Source organism: Meleagris gallopavo, chromosome 3 (genome assembly GCF_905368555.1).
Source record: "Meleagris gallopavo chromosome 3, MGAL_WU_HG_1.1, whole genome shotgun sequence".
In the NCBI taxonomy this organism is placed as follows: domain Eukaryota; kingdom Metazoa; phylum Chordata; class Aves; order Galliformes; family Phasianidae; genus Meleagris; species Meleagris gallopavo.
The window spans coordinates 71,425,608-71,453,139 of record NC_139406.1 but is presented as its reverse complement, the minus strand read 5'-3'; the positions used below and the strand labels follow the sequence as shown (position 1 = coordinate 71,453,139).

The following is a 27,532-nucleotide window of genomic DNA, read 5'->3' as shown; positions in this document are numbered from 1 at the left end:
GCGCGTACACTCAGAACGCCTGCGAGGAACTGTTCTGCACGTCGGGCTCGATACGCCCCGTGGGTCCCTCCCAACCCAGGATCCCCGCCGTTGCTTAGCGCTCCGTCCCGCTTCTGAGGGGCGCCGCGATCCCCCTCGCCTCCCTCCCCCAGCTGCGCTGACCCGGAAGTGCTGGCGCTGACCCGGAAGCGCTTCCTTTCCTCGGCGCAGCCAAGATGGCGGTGGACACTGCAACCGAGCTGCTGTTTTTAGACACGTTCAAGCACCAGAGCGCGGAGGTAATGCGGCGGACTCGTCTTTTCGGTTGCCGTAGCCATGTTCCTGCCCGCCCCGATACCCTAAGAGCCCGTTGCGAGACATGGAGGAGCGGGGCTGGGGTAGGCCCCTGTGGGCGGCCTGGGCCGGCGGTGAGCGGCTGGGCCGGAGCGTGCGGTGCTTGGCTCAGCTCTGCTGAAGAGGGCACCTTCGCCTCCTCCCGCCTCTTGGGCTGTACTCTTCCCGCTGCGAACACTGGCGGAGCTAAGGGAGCCGGTGCCGGCCCTTTCTGGAGATAACGGGGAGAGGCGAGCTGAAAGCGTGGGGTTTGGGAGTCGTGATTGCAGGCATCTGCGAGGGAGGGAGTGGAAGAAGAAAGGGAGGGAGTGGGAGAGATTGCGGAAGGAGTGCGCTGGGTACTTATCAGATGGCTGGTACTTCCTCGTAGCATCCAGTGGGAGCTGTATGCATCATGAGCAAAACAAGCACTTCAGCTCTGTTTTCATAGTGAGGGCATAAACATTTCACTTGGAGCCGCTTGTGTTACAGCTCAGCCTCTTGTGCCCATCTGGAGGGAGGAAGAAGACCTTGAAGGGGAAAATGTGAAGCATAGTGTAGCTTGTGGAAGAAATTTAGTGTAGGGGCAGATGGGAGAGAAAGAAAACAAAGCATTTTGAGCTGATGCTGCAATTAAAAATAATCCAGAAGTTATTCTGCTGCCCTTTGTAGTTGCCACTCTTAGCCAGACGTGAATGTATTTCTCTTCTACTATTTAAGACAGTGTTGAGTAGGAAGTGCTCACCATTTGCCTTTTTGTCAGGGCAGTATGCTCTCTTACTGAATGGTTTTTAATTATATATATTGTTTTCTGGCACTTTCATTCTTGCCAATGATGCTTTTTGAACTTGAACTAGTCTGAATTCTCATTAAAAAAAAAATTAAAGTGAACAAAATGCATTTTTCATATTGTAGAAAAGCTACTGTTATGCTACAATAATTCTCCAGCTAACTGGATCATCTGCCTTGCCTTGGGTCTTTCTCATCTTGAAAAGTACTGTTTAGTTTTCTAGTGAAATTATTTATTTGATGCTAAAATGTGTTGGGCGGTTCAGATCTAGTTCGTTTTTCTTTTTTTTTTATTATTATTTTTTTTTGGAGGAAGACTGAACTGGACTCAGTTGTGATCTTGATGAGGTTGCTATATGGCAGTCCTGTATCATTTAACCAGAAATGTGTCTGGGCTGTGCTGCTGGCAGCATGGTTTCCTCCAGAAATTTTGAGTCTTACATGTGACAAATACATCTCTTTTAAAGCAAAGCACTCCCACAGTCATCAGTCCTTTAATAAAGCTGTACTTCCTGTCGCAGTGTGTTTCCTTTTGTTCTGTCCTCCTAATGGCAATGCTTCAGTCTTTAGAGCAAGATCCTGTGTTTGTGCTAAAAGATCATAGAATCCTTAGAGTTGAAAGGGACCTCTGAAGGCCATGTAGTCTAGCTCCCTTGTAGTGAACAGAGACATGCGCAGCTAAATCAGGTTGTCCAGGGCCTGATCCAGCCTTGCCTTGAAAGTCTACAGGAATGGGGCATCAACCACATCGCTGGACAACCTGTTCCAGTGCCTCACCACCCTAATTGTAAAAGATTTTTTCCTTATATCTAAGCTAAATCTAGCTTCTTTGAGCTTGAAATCATTTCCCCCTGTTCTGCTACCAGAGACCCTGCTAGAGTCTGTCCCTTTCTTTCCTGTAGCTCCCCTTTAGATACTGAAAGGCTGCTATCAGGTCACCTTGCAGCCTTCTCTTTTCCAGGCTGAACAGCCCCAGCTCTCTCAGCCTGTCCTCATAGGAGAGGTGTTCCATCCCTTGGATCATTTTTGTGGCCTTCCTCTGGGTGCATTCCAAAAACTCCATGTCTCTCCTGAATTGAGGACTCCACATCTGGACACAGTACTCCAGGTGAGGCCTCACCAGCACAGAGCAGAGGGGCAGGATCACCTCCTTCATCCTGCTGTCCACACTTCTTTAGATACAGCCCAGAATACGGTTGGCTCTCAGGGCTGTGAGGGCACATTATGGCTCATGTCCAGCTTCCCCCACCAGTACCCCCAAGTCCTTTTCAGGAGGGCTGTGTTCCATCCTTACATCCCAGCCTGTACTGATAGCAGCATTTACATTAGTGAGCAACAGGTCCAGTATTGCATCTCCCCTGGTGGGGCCATCAATTGACTCAGAAAGTTATCCTCAGTGCATTCCAGGAGCCTCCTGGATTGCCTACAGCTCTCTGTGCTACTTTTCCAGCAAATGTCTGTGTGGTTGAAGTCCCCCAGCAGGACAAGCACTTGCAATCGTGACACCTCCTGTAGCTGCAGGTAGAAGGCATCATCGACAGGATCTGACTGATCTGCTGGCCTCTGGCAGGCACCAATCACAAGGCTCCCTTTGCTGCCTCAGTCTCTAACTGTCACTTCTAGGATTTTGACTTGCTCATGGCTGTTCTTTAGGGACAGCTCTTCACATTCTATTCCTTTCCTGGTGTAGATAGCAACACTCCCATCCCTCCTTCCTTGCCTGTCCCTTCTGAACAGCTCATAACTGTCAATAACCACATTCCAGTCATGGGAATCATCCCACTAGGTTTCAATGATGACAACTATGTTGTAGCTTTCAAGCAGCACAGTGGCTTCCAGCTCCTCCTGTTTGTTTCCCAAGCTGTGTGTACTGGAGTAGAGGCACTTCAGCTGGTCTTGTCACTCCCTTAAAAAGTAACTCCTTAGTTCTTTCTAGGAAATACCTAGATATACCTAGACAGACACTGAATTTCCTCCTTGCCTTCTCCTCTTGCCCCAGCAGCCACTGCCTCACCATCATAGAGTTTTGTATATGCTGCAGTGCTGCCAGCACCTCTCAAGGCAGTGGGTCAGTTGTTTGGTTGTTACTGTATGGGAGGTTGGTGATGTTACAGTTACTTCATAGTTTGCTTAAACATGCCTTTTAGGACTGCTAAAGCATAATATTTCTTCACATTTGCTATTTCTGTGTTCTGAATGGGCTTCCAAATATTGCAGTATTGAATAAATAAGGTTCAAGTGGAATTTAAAAAAATGCCAGGAGGTCACTTAAAAAATCTTCTCTGTTTAACAAGCAATTAAGATTTTACAGAATTGAATTTTGTAATTAGTATTGTAACCTAAGTTTGGTTAATAAAGAGTATTTGTTACATTGCTTCCATTTGATATTTTACACATTTTGCATTTCTTTCTTCTTTGTTTTTTTGCAGCAAAGTACCAATATAGATGTGGTTCGTTTCCCATGTGTGGTTTATATAAATGAAGTACGTGTCATTCCTCCAGGTGTGAGAGCTCACACGAGTTTACCCGACAGCAGGGCTTATGGGTGAGTGTCTGATTCAGGAACACCTTCCTGTTTGTTTTTCTTCAACTTCTGTATTTCACTAGAACTTCCTGTCTAAAAAGATAAAATGCATTTGCATGTCTGCTGCTCTTGTAATTATTTTGGGGAATCATTTAAACAGCATTATTTAAGGCTTTTTCCTTGTTAGTCTTGCTTACTCTCTGATAAGGAGATTGATGGGTTTAATTTTTACCTTTATTGTGTTTCCAGAGAGACATCCCCACACACGTTTCAACTGGACTTGTTTTTCAACAATGTCAGCAAGCCAAGTGCTCCTGTTTTTGATAGGCTGGGGAGGTAAGCACTTTCGCAATTACTTCAAGACTTCATTATCCACCTTCCCTTTTTCTTCTTGAGAAGTTCTGAGTGCAGAATATCTGCAGCTCCCATATTTTTCTCGTTTGGTCTGCCTTTTGCTAAGGAGTTTGTATTCTCCTTGCCCTTTTGCTCCAGTTCTTGTGAGAGGACAGATGTTCATACTTAAAAGTTTTTATTTTTAAACTTCCGTATCTCATATGTGTTAATGAAAAGTATTATGTGGAAATAAGCAGTTCTTCATTCCCGTTTTTCAGTGTGTGTTTTTATTCAATATTGTGTCGTTGGCTGATCTGTTTAGTACTGCTATGTTTCGTTTCTATGAAATGCTTTGTAGTAATGGAAAAATAATTTTGTATGTTTTACCTAACAGCCTCGAGTATGATGAAAACACTTCAATTATTTTCAGACCCAATGCAAAGGTAATTCAATGTGATTTAAACCTCCTTTTCTACACATTTGTCATCTGAGTATAAAAGTGTGGTGCGATGGAACTGAGTAAAATGTTTGCTGTTTAAGATCTTATTCTAAAACTTTCCTGTAGCTCAGGTACTTACTACTTTACAGTCTGTGTCATAAATGCCATATGAATGGCATAAGTTGAGGAAGACTTGATTGCTTGACATTTCTTACCAAGATTGCCAATGGAAGTATCTGTTGTGAGCAAAGATGAAACAGAACGTTATGGCTGCAGGCCACAAAAAATCATATCCTCTTCGAGTTTGTTTGATTTATCTCATTCAGATCAGTACATGTGTGGCCCATGGTAATTAATGTTGTTCTTTTTTTTTTTTCCTTTGTTAACTGGAGGTATGATACAGGCTGTATGAATTAGGCAACACAATGCAAGTAATTGAATGCTTTTAGAGGACTTATTTCTTATAATTATTTACTTATTTCTTATTTACTTATTTACTTATTTCTTGTAATGATTTATATATCTTAAGTTTTCTCAGTTTTCAAAATGCAGATTGGAGGGATACTCCAATGTTCAGTACTTTGTTTTTGCTTCTATGCAGATACTGATACAGCGATATAAACTGTAATTTTTATCTAGTTATCTTGTATTCTTTTAAAGTGATTTTTTTTTTTTTTCTTTAAACAAATCCAAACAGGTCAACACAGATGGATTGGTTCTGAGGGGGTGGTACAATTGTCTGACTTTGGCAATATATGGCTCAGTTGACAGAGTAATCACTCATGACAGAGAATCACCTCCTCCACCCCCACCTCCTCCTCCTCCTCCCCAGCAACAGCCTGGTTTGAAAAGAACCCCAAAGCATGGTAAGCCTTGATGGCGTTAAAGTAAAAAATGGCAATTAACCACATTAATTTTAGTCCTGCATTATATTAAAAAAAAAAAATCTGTATTGCTAATAGCCTTGCTTATTAATGCAATTCTTGTTTACATCAAAAGTGGTTTCAGAAGACAGCCTCACGTATTGTGCTGAGGCAAAATACAGGTTAAATAATAGCTGGGAAATTAAGGTGTTTCTTTATTCAAAGTAGCACTGAAAAACTAAAATATACTATTTCTGTTTCTATGATTCCATTAAATATGAGTTTTCATTTTCACATTAAATTCAGTTGATGGAGAGAAAGAAGACCAGTTCAATGGCAGTCCTCCAAGACCACAACCTAGGGGACCAAGGACACCTCCAGGCCCTCCTCCTCCTGATGATGATGAGGATGAACCTATGCCAGTGTCAGGTAGAATGACAACAGGCTGTGTTTTGGCTGCTGTGTGCCACTGCTTAGTGGAGGCAGAATTCTGTTTCGTGTCCACTGTGAGGTTTCCTATCTGCTGTTACTGCTGCTGGACAGATTCCACTTGAGGGAAGGGATCTGAAAGAAAATCTGTATGATACGTTAAATTGTATCAATTTAAAAGATAATAGATTTAAGAATATCAGCTATTGATCAATACACTGCTCGATCATTGTGTGCATATTTTATATAAGTTTCCTGTTGACAGTTACTTGTTGTCCTTTCCCTGCATCTCTCTGCTTGCAGCGTCTGTTGCATTGTGAGCTCTGTACAGATGAAAAGTGCCAAGAATTCTTTGCATACTTCTTGTACAGCCTTGCTGAATTAAGTGATTGTTGCTTGTTTTCTGCCAAAATATTCAAAGATTTTCTTTAAGATGTTGTTTTTGCACCTCCACTATGTGTAATGAAAAATTCTAAAATTATACTGAGCACCGGATTTCACAGAAGCATTCTGATTTCTTAAACTTTGTTTTTTTTTGGTATTTTTTCTTTAGTGGTTGGAGAAAAAGAAGACGATGTGGACCATAGGGAGGATTACTTTGAGCCCATTTCTCCTGATAGAACATCCATTCACCAAGAAAGCCAGTATTCTGATGAAGGAGAGGTGGAAGAAGATCAACCAGAAGAAGGAGATGATGAAGAAGATGTGGATGTTGAGGAGGAGGAAGAGGAGGACGATGATGATGGACATACAGTAGAGAGTATTCCCGATGAAGATGAGGAGGAGGAGGAGGAAGATGAAGATGAAGAGGATGGTGAAGAGGAGGAGGAGGGTGAAGGTAAGTTAAGAAGTTTATAAAAAAATAAGAAAAATAAAGAAAAAGCTTTTTGACCTTTAGATTGCAGTACTATTATAATGAGTTGTAGTGTAGAGAACTGTATCTCATTTTGCTTCCCTCAGTGCTCCATTGTGTGCCTTGCCCATGGTTCTTGGGGAGAACAGTTTTTTGCTGAGGGATATTTATTTCATGATAGTAAATCTTTAGGGGGGTTGGAGCTTGATGATCCTTGAGGTCCCTTCCAGCCCAAGGCATTCTATAATTCTATGATCTTCCCTTCAAGCTCTACAAGAAGAGGAAAACAGAGGTGGATTTTATAGATAAGAATGAACACTGGATCCTGTTATCTGATTTTTAAAGAAATAAGAGAACTGTGAAGCAAACAATAAATTAATTATTAAACTGTTTTTTTTTTCATAACGATGTCAGTAATTGTCATCTTAAATTATTTAAATTTGCTACCCATCCCTGTGTAAAATGTTGAGCTAGATGTTTAGTGATAGATACAGTCATAAGAAGAAAATCTGAGTATTCTTGCAGTAATACGTAATCCACTTGGAAGAACTTTTTGGTTTATATGTTCTTCTGAGTTGTCCCTTGTTACATAAAATAGTCTGTCAGCTGGGGCTTTCACTTATAGCTGGACGGAGAAAACTTTCTGTATGTTGTGTGTGATTGTTTTCTAACTAGTTTGCATTGAATATGTAATTATCTTGCTTTGAGCTGCTTCTCAGCAGTAATGAACTGCGTTATTCATAAGTTCTCTCATAACTGAATTATTTTCTTCTTAGGAGATGATGGATATGAGCAAATTTCAAGCGATGAAGATGGAATTGCCGATCTGGAACGCGAAACATTTAAATATCCAAGCTTTGATATTGAATATACACCAGAGGATCTGGCATCTGTGCCTCCCGTGACATATGAACCTTTTGAAAGGGAGCTTGGACCTCTTCTATACTTCAGCTGCCCATATAAGACTGTATTTGAGAATGAAGTTGCTAAAATTAAGGATCTAGACCCAGAAAAAGAAAATTCAGGAGCAGTGGAGGCCTCAGTTAAATTAACAGAGCTGCTGGAATTATATCAAGAGGAAAGGGGTGCGAAGTGGGTGACTGCATTAGAAGAGATTCCAAGTTTAATAGTAAAAGGATTGAGCTATTTGCAGGTTAAAGACACGAAACAAGACTATATTACCCAGCTAGTAGACTGGACCCTGCAAGCTTTAAGCCTTCAGGTAGCTCTCAAGCAGCCTATTGCTTTGAATGTCCGACAGCTCAAAGCTGGGACGAAACTGGTGTCATCATTAGGAGAATGTGGGACTCAAGGAATAACAGCACTCTTGCAGGCAGGAGTTATTAATGTGTTGTTTGAACTGTTGTTTGCAGACCATGTATCCTCCTCTCTTAAACTTAACGCTTTTAAAGCTTTGGATAGTGTTATTAGCACAACTGAGGGAATGGAAATGTTTCTCAGAGGTGGTGCAGATGCACATGAAAAAAGTGGTTATCAGAAACTGCTCGAACTCATACTGTTAGATCAGACTGTGAGAGTAGTTACTGCTGGTTCTGCAATTCTCCAGAAGTGTCATTTCTATGAGATTCTGTCAGATATTAAAAAGGTGGTTGATCAGTTGGCTGAGAACACTCCTTCTCTTCCTAATCACACGGAGACAGAACAGGACCAGGACTTGGCAGGACTTGACAGAGCCAACCAAGAATATGAGAACGATGTGGAGGCTCCTATGGATATGGATCATCTTTTGGAATCTTCTAATATAAGTGAAGGAGAGGTGGAAAAACTCATTAGTCTTCTTGAAGAAATCTTCCACTTGATGGAGACAGCTCCTCATACAATGATTCAGCCACCTGTGAAATCTTTCCCAACCATGGCACGCATTACAGGCCCTCCAGAAAGGGATGATCCTTATCCTGTTCTTTTTAGGTATGGTACTTGCAAGTTCCCTTTTTAGAATGTATTTCCTCCAGCTCGGTACAGACATTTTTAGGGATGACATTGTTGACTGACACTTTTTTTTGTTTTGCTTTGTTTTTGTTACAAGTTTCTGGATTGTTCCAAGAGAATTTGACGGTTAATGGACCTGTTACCTTTGTTGGCTTTCAGTCAAGCCTACCACACGCTTGACAGCAAGCTAACCTCTTGCTACGACAGATACTGAGCTAACATGTCAGTTGCATTCATAAATCCTGGATGGTTATGCTAGGTGCTGTGCAACTGGCTATTTGAAAGTTGTTATAGATCTAAGTGTTTTCCCTTTTTCAACCTGGAAGATGTCTACGCATATGGATGAAGAGTCTGGAATTACCTCTTTCACTGTGCTGAGCTGGCAGGATATAAACCAACATGCTGTTCTGTAAGCCTGGCTCAGTGTTCCAGAGCATGGGCAGAGGAGTTCAGGCCTGTCTGTATTCAGCTATTTATAGGATCCCATGTGTTATTTCTCTGTTAGCAAGTTGTTATCTGGGAAGTATTTCTGTAAACGTTAACGGCTTTCTTTGATAATAGCAGTGTAGATCACAGCTAAATATTAATATCTATAAGCAGACAGTCCTCAAGTAACAATATAACAAGGAGGAATGGCTTTATACTAAAAGAGGAGGGATCTAATTTAGATGTTAGGTGGAGATTCTTTACTCGGAGGATGGTGAGGCCCTGGCATAGCTGCCCAGGGGAGCTGTGGGTGCCCCATCCCTGGAGGTGTTCAAGGCCAGGCTGGATGGGGCCCTGGGCAGCCTGAGCCGGTGGGTGATGTCCCTGCCCACGGCAGGGGACTTGGAACTAGAGGGTCTTTAAGACTCCTTCCAACTTAAACCATTCTGTGATTCTTTTCCTGTAAATATTAGAACAGCTATGTTTCGTATGTTTAAAATTTTGTGCTGCTTTATTATTAGTTATTATTTCTCATAGTCCACAGAGCAGGTAAGTACTGAAGCTAGGAGGCACGTAACTTTACATTCTGTTGTTGTACAGTGTTGGCAGATGATTGTAATGTTACTGATTCTTTTCCTGTACGTTTTTTTCAGATATCTCCATAGTCACCATTTCTTGGAATGCATTACTTTGCTACTGTCTATTCCAGTGACAGGTGCACATCCAGGTGTGCTACAAGCTATCCGAGATCTGTTGCGTTTCCTGGCACAGTCACAGAAGGGTCTCCTTTTTTTCATTTCTGAGTATGAGGCGACGAATTTGCTGATTAGAGCACTTTGTCAGTTTTCTGATCCGGATCAAGAGGAAGGTCTCCAATCAGATGGTGCAAATGAGGACACGTTTGCCCTGTGGCTCCTCCATTCGACACAGACGTTACAATGCATTTCAGAATTATTCTGCCACTTTCAGCGGTGCACAGCCAGTGAGGAAACTGACCACTCTGACCTGCTGGGAACGCTTCACAACCTTTACTTGATCACCTTTAACCCTGTGGGAAGATCTGCTGTGGCTCATGTTTTCAGTCTGGAGAAAAACCTCCAAAGTCTTATTACTTTAATGGAGTACTATTCCAAAGAAGCTTTAGGGTAATTATGCATATATTTGCATTTTTAGATTTCTACATTTTGGAAGTATCTATCTTCTAAAAATAATTCAGTATAATTAAATAATTTGTGTTCCTTTTAGACCATGAACTTGTTGAAAATACCTTAAGTAGAACAGTGTTATTGAAAATAACAGAGGGCTGGAGCACCTCCCCTAAGAAGACAGGCTGAGGGAGCTGGGCTTGTTTAGCCTGGAGAAGAGAAGGCTTCAGGGTGACCTTATTGCAACCTTCCAGTACCAAAAGGGAGCCTACAAACAGGAGGGGAGTCAACTCTTTACAAGGGTAGATAATAGCAGGACAAGAGGAAGTGGTTTTAAGTTGAGGTAGGGAAGATTTAGGTTGGATGTCAGGGGGAAGTTCTTTACAAAGAGAGTGGTGAGGTACTGGAACAGGCTGCCCAGAGAGGTTGTGGATGCCCCGTCCCTGGAGGTGTTCAAGGCCAGGTTGGATGGGGCCCTGGGCAGCCTGGTCTAGTATGAGATATGGAGGTTGGTGGCCCTGCCTGTGACAGGGAAGTTGGAACTTGATGATTCTTGATGTCCCTTCCAACCTGGACCATTCTGTGATTCTGTGAAGATCAGGCCTCACAGTTGTGATCAAGTTCTTGATGCCCAAAATTTGTGTAGGTCATCCATAAAGACGTTATGATACAGATCAGACGTTTGGCTATATGAAAAAATCAATAAGCAGACAGTTCTCATTCAAGAGGAGGATTTGTCTGGGGATGCACACTTCTCAGGGCTGGGAATCTCTTAGTTCATTAAGTTCTTATGTGTGTTAAAAGTAGTCATGTGCTCTGGACAGGCAGTTGTTACTTTAGGTAGCAGCACTTCCAGGCAAAAATTTAAAAGCAGAGACAAAGTTACAGAAAAAGATTTGCTGTTTAGTTGACTCTTGTCAGTGCCCTCAACTCTCATTTTTTATGGGTGCTAAAATATGTGTTAAGCAAATATAAATGGAAACTTCAAAAAATGCAGGAGAAATTTCTTTTTTAATGATAATTATATGGGGAAAGCCTTGCTGGAAGTGAAAGTTCTGTGCATGGACTTTTAGGTGTTAAAGTATGAAAATCAAGCAAATTTGCATTAGCTGGGATCTAAAGAAGATTCTTATCGTTGTTTCAGAGACTCAAAGTCTAAGAAGTCAGTTGCTTATAATTATGCCTGCATCCTTGTTCTGCTGGTGGTTCAGTCTTCCAGTGATGTCCAAATGCTGGAACAGCACTCGGCGCCTTTGCTGAAGCTTTGTAAGGCAGACGAAAATAACACCAAATTGCAAGGTACAGTATGTGTCATTATCAACTGAATTGTCTGAATGTATGGAAGAAACCTTTTATGTGTGGGTAATTGGTACTTCACAATCATCTGGTTTGGATAATGTATGTAATGAAATTCCTTCTCCAGCTGCAACTGATTAGTTGACTCACAGATATTATGTGTAATTTTTTTTTCCTGCTAATGACAGTTTAATAGGAAATTCTGTATAGTTAAATTATTTTTCAAGTAATATTAACTGCCACAAATTTTGGATAATTGCAGGAAGTATGAAATTATTTTTGTGTTGAAAATAACTTAGGAGAGCAAATTTCAGAATTGGACTAACTAGTTAGTGAGCGGACTCTTAACTTTTGTTGTTTTCTTTAGCGATGTGGGCTTACAGGGTCTGTATATGCAAATAAAGGAAGTATTCCTGGGACTATTTCCTGGCACCTGGGCCAACTGGCATGGAACAGTCAGGTTTCTGTTACGAAGTCTTTCGACCTCCAAGTTGTGCCGTGGGATCTTCCCTCAGTTGTGTTGACTCAGATGGGGCTGATTGGACGAAGGCTGCTGGGGACCATTCTGGCACCTGAACAGTAATGCTGTGATGGCCAGAGTTGTGCTCTGCACTGCTGCGCTGCTGTGTCTAGATCTCCCAGCAGTTTCTCCCAGAAACTTAAAGGCACTGCCACAAATCAGAATTCTTCAGAACTTCAGTTTGATTTCCCCCACTGCCATGCTTTTATTTCTTTTCTCTTTTATCTCTGCCTCTGCAGATTGTCAGACTGTTTTGTGAGGAGCGGATCTAGTTTATATCCACCTTGTTAATTTATAGCCATTTGGCCTTTGAACTTCACGTTCTTCTGCCTATTTTCAGGAGCAATGAGTTTAAAAACTTGAAATCTCTCTACCAAAGATTTGTGACATTCAGGTTATTCTGATCAAAGAGAAATTTCCTGTGTAAAGACTTTCAGAGAGAATAGGTGCAGAGATTGGTTCTGTTTGGGCATTTATGGGATGTTTGTTTTCAGTTTTTAATAACCTGTTATGTACATCAAGAGCAAGGACCTGTTTTGCTTAATGGCTTTTTCTTTATGTGACAGTGGGATCCGCTGTCTTTTGTAAAATATATTTACTTACGAATAAGACAAAACAAGCTGAGAATTATTTGAGTGTTCAGGTTGACAAGCAGAATACTTGAGGTGTATTGATTGTTTTGAAGTCTTCTTTTGTTGGTGCTTTTCTGCTTGCTACAGAGTATGCTTTATGGATTTCACACTTGAACTTAGTGTGAAATTGTGTAGATTGAGTACGTTTTTATTGAATAAAACTCTATGTTCATAAATGCACTGACAAGTTACTTGATTAACAGTAAGTTGTTTTTTTTTTTCCCCCAGAGCTCAGCAAGTGGCTTGAACCTTTGAAAAACCTTAGATTCGAAATAAATTGTATTCCAAATCTTATTGAATATATCAAACAGGTTAGTAAAATACAGAGTTGTATTTTACTTTTAGTTGTACTCTATAGGCTTATGCTTTTTTGTAGTTTGATACTTTATCTTGGGTATATACCAACATGATATTTAAAAACAGATGTTTCTATTAAAGTTTATGATCTTTTGGCCAATTTTTGCTTTCAGTTATATTTAGCGAAACAAAGCTCCAGGTAGCCGAGTGCAAAGTTTATATCATTGTATAAACAATCAGAATGTAATTTGTAAAAAATTAATGTAGCCTTATTTTCTATGTATCCTTCTCTATCCTTATTTTTGGTTTTGAGTTTTTAATCCAACACTGAAGTGTGTATCCTGGTCATGTGCGTTGGGAACCTGGGGCCAAGAAGTGTGACCAACATAGGAAGTAGAGCTGTCAACTGCCAGTTCTTGGGAAGTAATTTTGCAGGCAGAGACAAGTTGCTTTTTCACCTGCATTGAGCAGGCAGCAGTTTTTCATTTTGCAGCTTTGGTTACTAAGAAAGGCCAAATACGGGGTTATTCACCAGGAAAGCTGGAAGAGACTTCCAACTGTTTTTTCCTGGAGCTCCCAGAGAATAATTCTCCCCTTAAGTTCACTGAAATAGCATTAGCAGTTAATTTTCCTTTCTTGTTCAAAACATCAAGCAGAAGAATACCTGTATTGGAAGGATAGAATGTAAAACATTGTCATTTATATGTTTTGAAACAGCAGAAACTTAGTCTGTTTTTCTGATTTTTGTTAAATGAAAACCTCCCTTCTGGAAAACGGTCTTGAAGACCTCCATTCCCTTCAGTAGAGGCTGGTAGTCAGTGAATGATAAATGATAACTATACCTGTGTGTGTCCATATATATGTAGGTATATAATATATGTATATACCTTAAGCATTAACAGCTGGTTTTCCAAGGTTTGGACTGGTGGACTTGTTGATGTATTGGTCCCTGGTTTGCATTACAGCTCTTCATTTAAATGTAGGTTATCAGCATAGTGCATAGTTTGCCAGTTTAAAAAAAAAAGTTGAAAATGAATGAATTAAAATGCTTTCTCTCTAAGTTATATTAAGTTTGCTTTTCTGTATAATTAAGCAAATGTGTTTAACAATCTGATGACTAAACTGTTTGTTTATTGCAGTGTCAGAATGTAAAGCAAGTAAAACATTTGATATAAAGTCATTTCTTGTAATACAAGTGTTTTTTAAATTTTGTTTGAAGAACATTGACAGTTTGATGACCCCAGATGGAGTTGGTCTTCCTACGGCACTTCGTGTTCTTTGCCATGTTGCGTGTCCACCACCTATGGTAGAAGGTATGGTACATACATTTGTACTGTTTAACACAGAAATCTTAGTTTCCTGAGTCTTTCACTTAAACATGCCTGAAATGTAACTGTGATTTCCCAGGAGGAATTAGACATTCAGAAGCGTTTTTTTGTTTTCCATACAGGTCAGCAGAAAGACCTTAAATGGAATCTAGCAGTAATTCAACTGTTTTCTTCTGAGGGAATGGACACTTTCATTCGTGTTCTCCAGAAGCTGAACAGCATCCTTATTCAGCCTTGGCGACTCCATGTCAACATGGGCACCACACTTCACAGAGTTACTACTATTTCTATGGCCCGCTGTACCCTGACGCTACTTAAAACCATGCTAACAGAACTGCTGAGGGGCGGATCTTTCGAATTCAAGGACATGCGTGTCCCATCAGCACTGGTTTCTTTACACATGCTCCTGTGTTCTATTCCCCTCTCAGGCCGCTTAGATAGTGATGAACAGAAAATTCAGAATGACATTGTTGATATCCTACTGACTTTTACACAGGGCGTTAATGAAAAGCTTACCATTTCGGAAGAAACCTTGGCAAACAATACTTGGTCTTTAATGCTAAAAGAGGTTCTCTCCTCCATTTTGAGAATTCCTGAGGGTTTTTTCTCTGGACTTATACTGCTTTCAGAATTGTTGCCTCTTCCGCTGCCCATGCAGACAACTCAGGTATAATTTAGATTTAGTTAGTTTTTAAATAATTTCAATTGTCTGTAGCTGTTTTAGACCATTTTCCTACCTGTGGGATAACAGATAGATGAAAGGGTGGATTCAAGGTTTTATAAAGCATTTATGTTCACGTAGATTCTTTAGAGGTATGTTTCTCGTGGGGAAGGGGAGGAATCGGAGCATCTTTTTCAGTTAATAGTTAACCATTTTTCTTCTCTAGATTATCTGGACTACTATTGTATTAATGAAATAATGGCTGGCAATGCCAGCTCTCACTGTAGTAGGGCACGCATCTTGAATTTGTCATCTTTAAGTAAGCATAAAAGATGCATGGCAATCCATGCTCCCAATGGAATATCTAACTTGTGGCTCTGTACTCTGTCATTCAGTGATATTAATGAAAATGGCATTATGTTTTTTTGTTGAGGACAATATCAGTACTTAGTATTTGTTTACACTTTGTAGTAGAAATGAGTTTTTGTGATGAAAGTGGGAAGGAAAAAACCTGTTCTTCTGTTCCTGCAGGTAATTGAGCCACATGATATTTCAGTGGCACTCAACACCAGGAAGCTGTGGAGCATGCATCTTCATGTTCAGGCCAAACTGATACAAGAGATAGTTCGATCCTTCTCTGGTTCATCTTGCCAGCCTATTCAGCACATGTTGAGACGTATTTGCGTTCAGTTGTGTGACTTGGCTTCACCTACTGCTCTTCTTATCATGAGGACTGTATTGGATCTAATTGTAGAAGACCTACAAAGGTATCCTCATTTTTGTATTGCAAAGATTTCTTTAATGGACCGATAATGTCTCCCAGGTTCTGTGCTGATTCAGCAAGAGAAAAATACTTTCAATATTTATCTATTATGAATGGAATGAATTCTCAGTCCATAGTATATACTGTGTCCTGATAATGCATCGTGTTGGCAAGGAGCAGTATCATATCTCTCTACTGCTTCACTCTGTGCGTGTATGGAAAGTATTTTAGGAAGGCTTTTTTCAGGCTGTCCCTTCAAAGACTTTTCTATTCACTGAACTTTTCCTAAAGGACTTATCTGAACTAAATAAGTTTACTTTACTGGGATTTGCATATCAGCAGAGAAATATGCAGATATTTGTCAGGTGCAGGAGATTGAGTGAATATTGTTTATTTTAAGTGCACAGTTACATTCTGATGCAACTGAAAGTTGTTTAGTGAAAGTTAAAGAAGATAAAGTCTAAGTAAATACAGCAGGTGTTTTGTTTAAAATGTAGAATTGTGGCTCCTGCAACAGTTGGTATTCTAATTTTTTAGATCACTTCTTAGAACAGCTTTTCCTATATATTCAAAGTGCATTGATATCCTTTCAGCAACACGGAAGATAAAGAGAAACAATACACTGGCCAGACTACTCGATTGCTTGCTTTATTGGATGCCCTGGCTTCACATAAAGCTTGTAAATTGGCCATTTTGCATCTTATCAATGGAACTACTAAAGGTGATGAAAAGTATGGAGAAGTTTTCCAGGAGCTTTTGGCTTTAATGCGATCAGTTGGAGACAATGTCACTCATCAACAAAGCGCGGAATACGTAACTTCCATTTTGCAGTCCCTCTGTGATCAGGTATTTTTTATGTTTAATGCATCATGTGTTTTGACTGCTTTTGGGGAAAAATTAAATGATGTTATTTCTTAGGAGCATGTGGGTTTTTTTTTTGTTTGTTTTTCCGTAAGAGGAAGAACCCATCAATGTTGTTAAAATGCAAAAAGTAAAAAAATTCTGTATGGTTGGCTACTGTGACAGACTTGCTGCCAGTGTTTCTATTCTTGGATATAAATCACTGAATCACTGTGGCCGCTGTTTTGGTGGTCTTTAGAGACCAATGATGCAAAGACTGACTGTTCTCTCTGCTGAGGGGGATATCGTTTCTCCTTACAGGAAGATTTTGGAACTTGTGCTGTCACTGTTCACTTTTTACCCAGTTGAAAAATGCGTCTCTTAGCAGTCTAACTGAAATCTTTTCAACATAACATTCCAAGTCTGAAGATATGTATAATAGACTGCTACCACTGTTACAAACCAAACACCCCCACAACAACAGTAACAACAACAAAAACAACAAAAAACCCCCACACAGAATAAAGTGAGAAATTTGACTACTGATTCTTAGAGTAGGCCAAGTAGTTTCTCATGAGTTGTATACATAGATTTGCATGTTGTTGCTTATCTTATTAATTGCATGTGTTTGGTTTAATCCAGTTATGCAAATGACTTTTGGGCATGGTTGGTAGAGATCAGCCAGTCACTTGCATTTAAGCAGGAGTCTTTGCCTATGCAAATTCATTGAGAAAATCAGTCTTGTGTTATGTTACATAAAACATGAAGGAGCAGTAGATGTTAGATTTCCTAAGTGGCCCTTGCAGCATCTAAATTTTGAGGAATGTCTTGAGATTAAGGGACAGTTTGACTCCCTAAGCAAAAAGCGTAATCCCAAGGATGAGATATTACTCCCTTACTGTCTGGAATTGAGTTGTGGCTTTGCTGTCACTTCTCACCCTTTGTATTTTTTATGTTTTAAAAAATCAGTGATAGTTTGCAGTCCTTAACAGAAGCAAATTAGAAAGGGTACATTAGTTTAGTGTGTTACTAGTCATTAGTAACTGCCAACTATGGGAATATGCTAAAAAAAGGAGTAGGGAAAGAGCCTAGTGTTCCTAATGTGATGTGTGGTTTATACTTACTGCTTGTATTTCAAATGCATTTTTACAATGTGAATAATAACCATTTTTTGTAGGATATTGCACTCATTTTACCAAGTTCGTCAGAAGGCTCTGTGTCAGAATTAGAGCAGCTTTCCAATTCCTTGCCAAACAAGGATCTGATGCCATCAATTTGTGACTGTCTAATGGAAACATTAACCAATTCTGAGAGCAGTTACAGTTGTCTGCTGACATGTATCCGAACAATGATGTTCCTTACAGAGCATGACTACGGCTTCTATCACTTGAAGAGGTATGAAATCTTTGGATATTCTCTGACAAATTAAAATTTTATTAAAATCGTCTGCAATATGAAATCAGAGGAAGATTTGGAAGGCTTATGAATTCCTACTTCTCCATCTGGGAGTCCTAGATGTAATATGAAACTGTAATATCACTGTCATATGAAACTGTAATATCACTGGAACAGGTTGCCCAAGGAGGTTGTGGATGCCCCATCCCTGGAGGCATTCAAGGCCAGGCTGGATGTGGCTCTGGACAGCCTGGTTCGGTGGTTGGCGACCCTACACATAGCAGGGGGTTGAAACTAGATGATCGTTGTGGTCCTTTTCAACCCAGGCCATTCTGTGATTTGCCATCACAAGGCTGGTGGATTTGAATGAGATAAAGTTCTCATGTCTTGACCACCCAACAATTAGGGCTTTTGAAATGGAATTTTTTTTTTAAGCTACTTGAATTAAGTCCACTCTGCTTTGAACAGAATGTATACGTGCAGTGGGCAGTACCAAGTTGTTTTGTCACTTCTTTCTCTGTCCTGGATTTGGACTGAGTTCTGTCCACTGAAGTGAGGTGCATAGACAGGGATGGTGCGAGGTATTGCAGCACTGATAAAAGGCTGCTCAAAGTACTCTTGTAAGCACTGTTACAGAAGCGTGCTGCTCAGACTTAGCAAGCTACACAACTTGTCAATGAAAAATAGGTTAAAGGCGTTGCTGTTTCTGTGATTCTCTTTTCCTCCACAAGATGTAAATGCCATTCTCTGCTGGTTTTTGAGGTATTGCTGTGGTGTGTACAGCTGTGTCTGAGCAGTCTGTGGACTGCACTGGTGAGAACAAGAGTTGAGTGCAGAGAAAATGAAGAAGCTCCAGCTTTGTAGTCACAACTCAATAATGATGAAACTTACCAAATTCACTTTGTAATGTATGTTATTGTGATAAGTTACAGCGCAGTGGTCACAGTGCATGCACTAATGCAGTGTTTTTTTCTTTTTTTCTAAAAAAAACAAAACAAAACACAACTCCAAACTGAAAAACCAGCTCTCTAAGAAAACACAGCAGTGCTCTGTATACGGTACTGAAGCGCGTCATAACTAGTTTCAGCAAAGACACTGGTGAGCTGGCCTCTTCTTTCCTGGATTTTATGCGACAGCTTCTCAACTCTGATACTCTGGTGAGTGGCCATGTATTCAACAGACAAATTCAGTGGCTGCTCTCTGAACTCTGCAGCGTGAGATGCATTCAGGAGCTATTATTTCAGAAAGCAGATGACTATGTAGATTGCTCTGCAAGGCTTTTCCATCAGTAGCACCAGGGCCACTTTTATTTTTTAATGAAATCTGTAGAAGTTGTGCAGAACACAATAAATAAGAGCTTTCAGTAGGAAAAAAGTGGCATCTTGAGTCTTTAGGATAAGTAACATTGGCAGCACAAAAAAAAATCTTATGGTAGAATGGCTTCCTCTTAAAGAAGGCTTATGGAACATCAGTTTTACCAGAGTAAAAATCTGATCTGTCAATTAGTTCATTGACTTTCCTATGTGAGTAGTGTGCTATCGCATCCAGGTTTCATTATGGCATGTTAGAGAGTTGCTGCATTAACATTTACTATAGAAAGTATTCTATAAATATAGTGCAGTATGTAAAGACTGTTAATGTATAGTATAGAAAGAAGTCTAAAATAATTATAATTTCTCTGATACAGACCTCAGTTTATATGGGAAAAGATTGGATTAATCTTGTTGCAGGATTGAAATACACTTATTAAAAATATTTTGCATTATATGCCTTTAAATCTGGAGAAATTATTCATTTTGCTAGAGTTCTCTAATGTATATTTAAGTTCTAAGGAGTTTGCAGTCTTAGAAGTAAGATAATGAACATTTAGGTATACTTATTTCCCACTCTTCATGTTTTCTAGGGATGTTGTGGAGATGATGGGAGCCTTATAGAAGTAGATGGATCTCATCCAGGCAGAACGCTGGGTCTCACCACTGCAGAGTTAAAACATCTACTGCAGAGCAAAGAGGAAACCCCAGAAAACCTACTGCTTGATCTGGAAAAACATGTGATGGTAAAAGAATTTGAATATTGTTGTATTGAACCATGTTGTAATCTTGTGTCTGACTGTGCTTTTAAAGACTATCCCTATCTGATGAGAAGGGGGTGGTATGTCATGTGCTTTGCTCTTGTTTTAAGAAGTTTCAGGTAGGGATGAGACACAAGTGATGGATACATCTTCAGTGAATTTCTGTAGGACAGTAAGCTGAGGGAGTGGTTGAAATGATGAACCACTGAGCCTCAATTGAATGATCTCAATAAACTTTCTAGGATTTGTTTAGCAGAAAGCTTGTGTGGGTCATGAGGCAAAATGAAGTGAGAGCAGGGCAATCCAGTGCCTAAGTGCAGGCTGGTCTGGCTGGTTGTGCTGAGTGGGAGATTGAAATAGACCAAGGCTGCATTCTGAGCAATTCTGGGAGCATGGACAACAAAGGAGGGGACCTCAGTGTCTCACTCCATGGAATGCTGGTGAGCTGTTAGCTGAAATGCTGTGTTTGCCTCTAGCCATCTTTACTCCTTGGCAGTTTGAGGGAAATTTGAGAGCGTTCAAGCAAGGTAGTCAGGGACCCAGAGCACATGTGCTATGGAGAAGGGATGAGGGATATGAGCTTATTTAGTCCTGTGAAGGGAGCTATCTTACAGCTGCTTACAGCAATTTGAGGATAGTTACAAGGGTGATGGAACCAAATTCTTCTTCATGGCTTCAGATGGATAAACCAAAGAGTGATGGCCCCAGACTGTGCCTTCAGAGGTTCAGGTTGATGCTAAGGGAGGAGTGGGAGAGGGAGAGTAGCAAAATCACTACCAGAGTACATTTTTTTAAGACTTGGTTAGATTAAGTTAGGGCTGAGCTGATACAGCTGTGGTGGCAGTCCTGCTTCAAGCAGGGGAGTTGGACTAGAGGACTTGGAGAATTCCATCCATCCGGTGTTTCTCTGACTCTAATTAGAGACCAAATTCTAATATTCCAGTCTAATTCTGCATCGTTGCTGACTGTCGTGCAGTAGAAGCTAATTTAGAAGAGTCCGTAGAACAGCTGCTCTACAATTTGCTCCACATCCTGTTGGTCACTGATGCCTTTCCAGTGTGCTCTCCTGCTGTCCCTCATCCCTGCCTCCAAATCAGTGGTAAACGACTAAAAGCCACAGCTGTGCTGAACGAAGAGTAACAGATGCTTAGGATGTTGGAATGCTCTAGCAGAGGGCTCGTTTTAATTTCAACCTGAGGAGAATACATGTGCTGCAGAGCAATTTACAGAGCTTGTTGCATCAGCTAGTAGTGAAGAATGTACCTGTGGCAACTGTTTTGTGGCATACTAAGGAGCAATCTGCTGTCATTTCGTGCTAAAGTGTCTCAGCTTCGCTGTTTGTGGACAGATGATGGACTGTGCAATGTAGTCTTTTTTTTAATAATTAACACAAAAAGTTTATTTCTTTGAGGAGAGTAACAAATTCTGCCTTGTCATATGTTGACTTAGGACCATTCTAAGGAAGATGATGGCCTTGAATCCTTACTGGACAACATTGTTGGGGTCAGGCAAATGTTGGAATCAGCGGGTGATGCTTGTCCACTAAGTGACCAGGATGTAGAGCCTATCCTTTCTGCACCAGATTCTCTTCAGAATTTATTTAACAACAGGTAAAATGGTTAAATGTGTGGGCTTATGGCCTGTGATTTACTTACAAACAGGATCTAAACAGAACTGCTTCTGCTACTCCCTACTAGTACCAGTATATTTAGTTTCATGCAGGTGTCAAGGATAAGGTATTCACCCCAGGTTGTGAAGTGCTCATATGCTTGCAGTTGGTTGCAGTTCATAAACAAACGCATTTGGCATTGTTTTGTTGCAGGACTACGTATGTTTTGGCAGATGTGATGGATGACCAGCTGAAGTCCATGTGGTTCTCACCCTTTCAGGCTGAAGAAATAGACACTGATCTGGATATGGTAAAAAGCTTCATTAACGTTACTGAAGTGGGTTTAAAAGTAAGGGTTAGCCTGGGATAGAGATTCACGTGGGCAAGCGGGCGATTGACCCAGATACAGTAAGGCTAACATTTGTTAAAGGGTTATTATCAAATGCCTTCAAATTGACACAAACAGGCACAAAATTGGCACCTTCCACAGCGCTCTTAGTGTACAACTCATCTCCTTTAGAGGAATAGTTGTGTGTCAGTCCTAACCTGCTTTTTTGTATTGCTGCTGGGGCTTTTCAGTAATTTGTGTTAAATGTAGACTAAGAACATGATTTATTTTGTCCTGTCCATACTTATCTTCCGTCATTGCAGTAATATTCAAAGAAGCTCATCTCTGTTTTAAGCTCATCTTTGCCCTGATGCGACAAAAGGGGAGGAAAAAAAGGCAGTAGTAAATCAAACTGTACACAACATTTTTTCAAGTTACTTGAAACTTGATTTTTGTGATCTGAACTTCAAATATCACTTTGAAAAATATGCAGTAACAAAAAATAGCAATTTTAAAATGAAGCACTTGTTAGTGTCTTAGCTTCTTATGCGAGAAATAGTCTGTTTCTGTTGAGTCAGTTGCCTACATTCTTTTTTAGTTTCACTCTTCCATGTTTACAAGCAAAGATAGAAGCACTTAAATTTCTTAAGCAAAGACCAAATAATTGATTTGCATCTAAAAGCAGCACTGATAAATTGATGGGACTGTAGCGTAAGCAGAACAATGCTTGAAATTTAAGCCCTTTGCAGAGATTCAGAGGCATGAGGGCAATTTTGCTGCAGCTCTGCTGCTTTTTTTTAAATTTATTTTATTGTTTTCTTACTGCTGCTTTTATTTGAGCCACACTACTGCATTAAAAGGGGGAGGATAGAGCCTTTCACACTAGCAGAAAGAGCTGGGCTGTGTTAAGATCTCTGCTGATTCTCATCCATGTTGGTGCATGTTTTTTTTTTTTTTTAGAGGGGCTCATAATGATTGCTGTTATAAAACTTTATTACTGCAGGTAAAAGTTGACTTAATTGAACTGTCAGAGAAGGGCTGCAGTGACTTTGACTTGCAAGCGGAATTGGAGAGGTCATTTTTGTCAGAACCATCATCTCCTGGTCGGACAAAAACTACAAAAGGTTTCAAACTTGGCAAGCACAAGCATGAGACTTTCATAACTTCGAGGTAAGATGAGTTTAGTGTGTAAACAGCTGGTGTGGTTAGCACTGTTTTGTATATTCTCAAAATGCCAAATACTTTTAAAATGCCATCGTTCTAATTTTTACATTAACAAAAGAAACCATGGTTTGTCATGACAGTGGAAAATCCGAATACATAGAGCCTGCAAAGAGAGCTCACGTTGTGCCACCACCAAGAGGAAGAGGCAGGGGAGGATTTGGACAAGGAATTCGACCACACGATATCTTCCGTCAAAGGAAACAGAACACAAGCAGACCACCCTCCATGCACGTGGATGATTTTGTTGCTGCAGAGAGCAAAGAAGTGGTTGCTCCGGACGGGATACCACCGGCCAAAAGGCCACCGAAAGTATCGCAGAAGATTTCTTCACGTGGTGGGTTCTCAGGGAATCGTGGAGGACGGGGAGCTTTTCACAGTCAGAACAGGTTCTTTACCCCACCTGCTTCAAAAGGTATGCCTTCTTTTTTATTAGAATTGGAATAAATGAATGCTAAAAATGCTTCAGTAATACTAGCCAGATTTTCCACAAATGAATCACTCCTGGCATGAGATGTTTCTGACATAGTGTATCCAGGAAGGAAAGAAGTTGTTTGGTGCTAGAAAAGGTTATCTCACGTGCACTGAAACTGAACCAAAACTGCAAGTTCCCGTGTTGCCTCTTACAAAAGGAGTTAGCTGTTTCCTTTTCCATGTCACGGTCTTGTGTACAGCAACTCTTGGATTGTTTCAGAAACACAGAGAAATACAAAGGTCTCTCTACCATTTTGATATAGTAGTTCCTGAAATCAAGCATCAGTGTGCCTCTGGATTTCAGTGGGGCTTGAATAAAAGGATGGAAGATCTTGACAAGAGCAAGATGCAATTTCATTGAAGCTGGAGCTTCTAGTTACCGTGTTAAACTTTTTTCCTATACAAACAAGGCTGCATTCCTTTCCTTTCCATCCTGTAGGTATGACAAGTTACCACAGCGGAAATGGAAAATACTTCCATTTAGAAAAGTCACAAGTACTGGGATTTGCTTGACAGCAAATACTGAAAGCATTAGGGGTGTCTCTTTGTACAGCAGCTAATGCAAGTCCTTTAAAACTTGATATTGCATCTGAAAAGTAGATACTGTGCTGTGCATTAAACCAGGGGAAAATGTGTGGGCTTTGAGTGAAAATACTGAGCGTATGTTAATGCAGTTTTATCTATTTGAATTATGTAAATACTGTGTTTACCCACTTAGTATTTTGAAGATTCAAGTGAAAGAAACGTGAGATTTGCTCTACAGTGTATGGGTTATTCTCTCCCCATTTAGGAAACTACAGTCGTCGTGAAGGCGCTCGAGGCTCAAGTTGGAGCGCACAGAGTACGCCGCGAGGAACCTACAATGACAGTAGAGGTGGTCAAAGCAATTTTAACAGGGGTCCACTGCCACCACTGAGACCATTAAGTTCAGCAGGTACATGGTATTCATATGGGCATCGAACTATAGAAAATTCCTTGAATTTCATTTTTGCTTTACAAATGAAACCATGCAAGGATGCCGCAAACACCTTGAAATTCAGCAAATTTTTTAAGCATATATGAACAGTTGTCACTGAGACTGTCAAATACATGCTTTCGTACGAACTGTCCTGTAATCCCTAAAACTTGCTGAATTGAACACTCGATCGCAGAACCTTAACTTTGCATTCAGATTTTTGCAATTCAGTTGTCTTCATAACCACACGGTAACTTTAGAACCAATCAAAACAAAAATGCTGGCCTAAAAGAAAGGTGAAAATTAAAAGGAGAAAACAAACCCGGTTTGTGTCTCGTCTTGTTTTTGTTTCCTGTGCTTTCACAGCACCTGCTGCACCTAGGCTTTTTTTTTTTTTTTTTTTTTTTCCAACTGAGTATACTTTTCTTTGCTTTAAGGCTACCGACCGAGTCCTCGCGATCGTGCTTCCAGAGGCCGCGGAGGAATTGGACCATCTTGGACAAGTGCTAATAGTAGTAGCAGTGGTGGCTCAAGAGGGAAGTTTGTTAGTGGAGGCAGTGGAAGAGGTCGTCATGTACGTTCCTTCACACGATAAAATGAGACCTAATGGAACAGCCCAACCACAGGGACTTCTGTGAAGATGACAAAGCTAACAGAGGCACTGAAGGACCAATTCAGAGTTGCTGGGTATCTGGAGGACACCAGGAGAATATTTTTGTCTGAAGAGAAGTTTTTGTTTGATACAAGACTTGAAATTTCAATAAAATTCAAGACTTTTTTTGTGTACAATTGTATATTTTTTTTTGGTTCCTTTTGAAAGAATGTTTTAATTTTTTCGTGGACAGTAGACTATTCGGTAAAGAACCTCGTTAAGCCTTGAAAGACTTCTAAAATATTGTGCCAAAAGCAAGGTACAGATGTTTTGTGTGTGACTTATTACTGCAAGAAAATTCTATATAATTCTATAAAATTCTGTATGTAAGACAACTTTAGTTTTTCCTCTCAGGTTTAGAGCCACTAGCCCTTTTTTTAGCCGGTCTCGGTTATTAACAATTGAGGTACATTCAAGAGAAGTTGTAGCAGGTAATAGAAGATTGAAATTACAGTTATGTTTGTATTCTTTCATGGATTCATTAATTTATATAGTTTTTTTTGTATACTTTTGGTAACGTGATAAGACACTTGAGCAAGATCTTGCACCTCTTAAAATTCATAGAAAATCTGTCACTGACTTTGGTGAGAATAAGACAACGTCCTAGAATTCCCTTTATAATTCCAGTTCATGTATTAGGGAGCATAAATGTTATTTTGCTGGAAAACAGATCATGCTTTGTGGTTAAACAGCAAGATACCCATACTGCCAGAGAGCCTGGAGGTAATTGGTGCCTGCCCATCTGCTGACATATAGAGCTGAGGAAGGGGCATAGATTCATGTGAAGACTGAACAACCACATAGTGAAACAGTAATACTAAAACTTCCCTTTGAATAGATAGCTTGGATTTTTATTTCTGTAATTCAGACAGATATATTGCAAAGAGCAAAACTTTTGCAAGCAGGAGTCATGGAGAAATGTTACCAGCAGATTCCTCTAAATTTATTTTCATGTTATACTCATAGACTGATGGAACTTGTTTACAAATTTGCGTTCCTTCTCAGTTGCGTGGGGTGAGGAGTTCACAGGCCACGTACTTTTTTAAAAATGAGTTTCACTATCCATTAACTGAGCGTGGCCTTCCCTTATGCTTTGGTCTCTTGGCGTTACAAAAGTGCTATGAAGCGGTCTTCATCCTGGTCACATAAGGTGCAGTTAAAATGCTTTAAGTAATTGTAACTTACTTTGGACAGCTAATCTGCTTAGTGTCATCAACTTGAACAACCTATGTCAACTGTTTCTATAATACGATCACACTTCAAACTGAGTTTTTTTTTTGGCTTTGTACTGGTTGGTTAAATCAGGATGGCTTTTACTTGAATCATAGAAGGCCCCAGTTGAGCAGACTGACTGTGGAAGACTTTGGGCCATAACGTCCCATGGTTTGCGAGCTGATGAGCTGGCACAAAGTCAGTTGAGTTAACCTAAGAAAGTGGTGAGCTTCTATTGACTGACTGAGTGCACTCAAAGGGAATAATATTCATTCACAAAAATATGTATTTTTGTTGTTGTATAAATGAACACGAGCAAAAAAAATGATTGGAGGTCACAGTTTTCTGAATGGTGAAAATAACAGCAAGATGCAATTTTACTAACGATGCAGTTGTAATGACTAAAATGGGTGCAGCTCTCAGGCATTACAGGTATTAATGCTATTTTTTTAAGGAGCACTGCATAAATATTTTTTCAAGTCGACTCCTTCACACCATGTGTTTAAGGTTTTTAATTTTTAAAAAAATCTTTACTGTGTTTGAAACTAGCAGGGATATGAATCATTTGTTTTCTGTCAGGGAATTTGAAATGAAAAGTGTCAGGCATGGAATAAATATGTAAATTTACAGTACTGGTTCTTGCAAGTTTAAAATTATGGCATCGCACTAATAATTTTCAAACTAGAAAGAAACAAAGGGTTGGTTAAGTTCTTTAAGATTTATGCAATCTGTAAATTTAGTTAAACTTGAAAAAGAATTGTGTCTTTTGTTTTTTTATTGATGAACTCTGTAGCCCTTCGATGCAAAGTGGTTCCTTTCTTGGATAAATTCAACTTGAAATGATGCTCTTTATTTGGTTTGACTCTTTTAAACTGGAATCCTTCCATGAGTAAATAACATTCTAAGCATTAAATTTTGCTTTCTATACCGTGCCCAAAAATAAGCCTTCAAGTTCTGTTTCCTAATGAACAAAACACCTGGGATGAGCAAGAATGTGGAACAGATCCACAGCGTGATAGAATTCTTCCTCCTAAGTCCTGGGGCTGAGTACACAAACCATGTGCCAGGAGTTGGGTAAGGAAAGGAGATGGTCATTAATGGCTGTTCTGTCAGCTGAAATCTGGAAGAATTGCCTTGGTTTAGTTAATGGACTAGTGAAGCACAGTCAAATGCATATATTACAGGATAAGGGTGAGACAAGTTTCCAAAATCTTC

The 27,532-nt window shown here is 40.0% G+C and overlaps 1 protein-coding gene across 1 annotated transcript; it reads left to right on the top strand.

The window, feature by feature from the left end:
• The first annotated feature begins 155 nt into the window (after positions 1-155).
• On the top strand, positions 156-27,260 carry VIRMA (vir like m6A methyltransferase associated). The gene is made up of 24 exons (XM_003205183.5): positions 156-278; positions 3,531-3,646; positions 3,875-3,961; positions 4,353-4,401; positions 5,095-5,263; positions 5,567-5,689; positions 6,243-6,527; positions 7,319-8,471; positions 9,572-10,063; positions 11,208-11,362; positions 12,740-12,822; positions 14,028-14,121; positions 14,259-14,803; positions 15,329-15,564; positions 16,154-16,406; positions 17,578-17,795; positions 18,820-18,952; positions 19,699-19,851; positions 21,316-21,476; positions 21,689-21,785; positions 22,807-22,973; positions 23,108-23,439; positions 24,289-24,432; positions 24,891-27,260. The coding sequence occupies exons 1-24, from the start codon at positions 216-218 to the stop codon at positions 25,046-25,048; spliced, it is 5,466 nt and encodes a 1,821-aa protein (XP_003205231.3). The 5' UTR covers positions 156-215; the 3' UTR covers positions 25,049-27,260.
• Positions 27,261-27,532: the final 272 nt, after the last annotated feature.

Bases quoted from the DNA above. Each gene is read 5' to 3' on its own strand.
- VIRMA (XM_003205183.5), top strand. From the start codon at position 216: ATGGCGGTGGACACTGCAACCGAGCTGCTGTTTTTAGACACGTTCAAG. The intron at 14,804-15,328 runs GTATAATTTAGA...CTGTTCCTGCAG, and splicing joins TGCCCATGCAGACAACTCAG to GTAATTGAGCCACATGATAT. The intron at 22,974-23,107 runs GTAAGATGAGTT...TTGTCATGACAG, and splicing joins GAGACTTTCATAACTTCGAG to TGGAAAATCCGAATACATAG.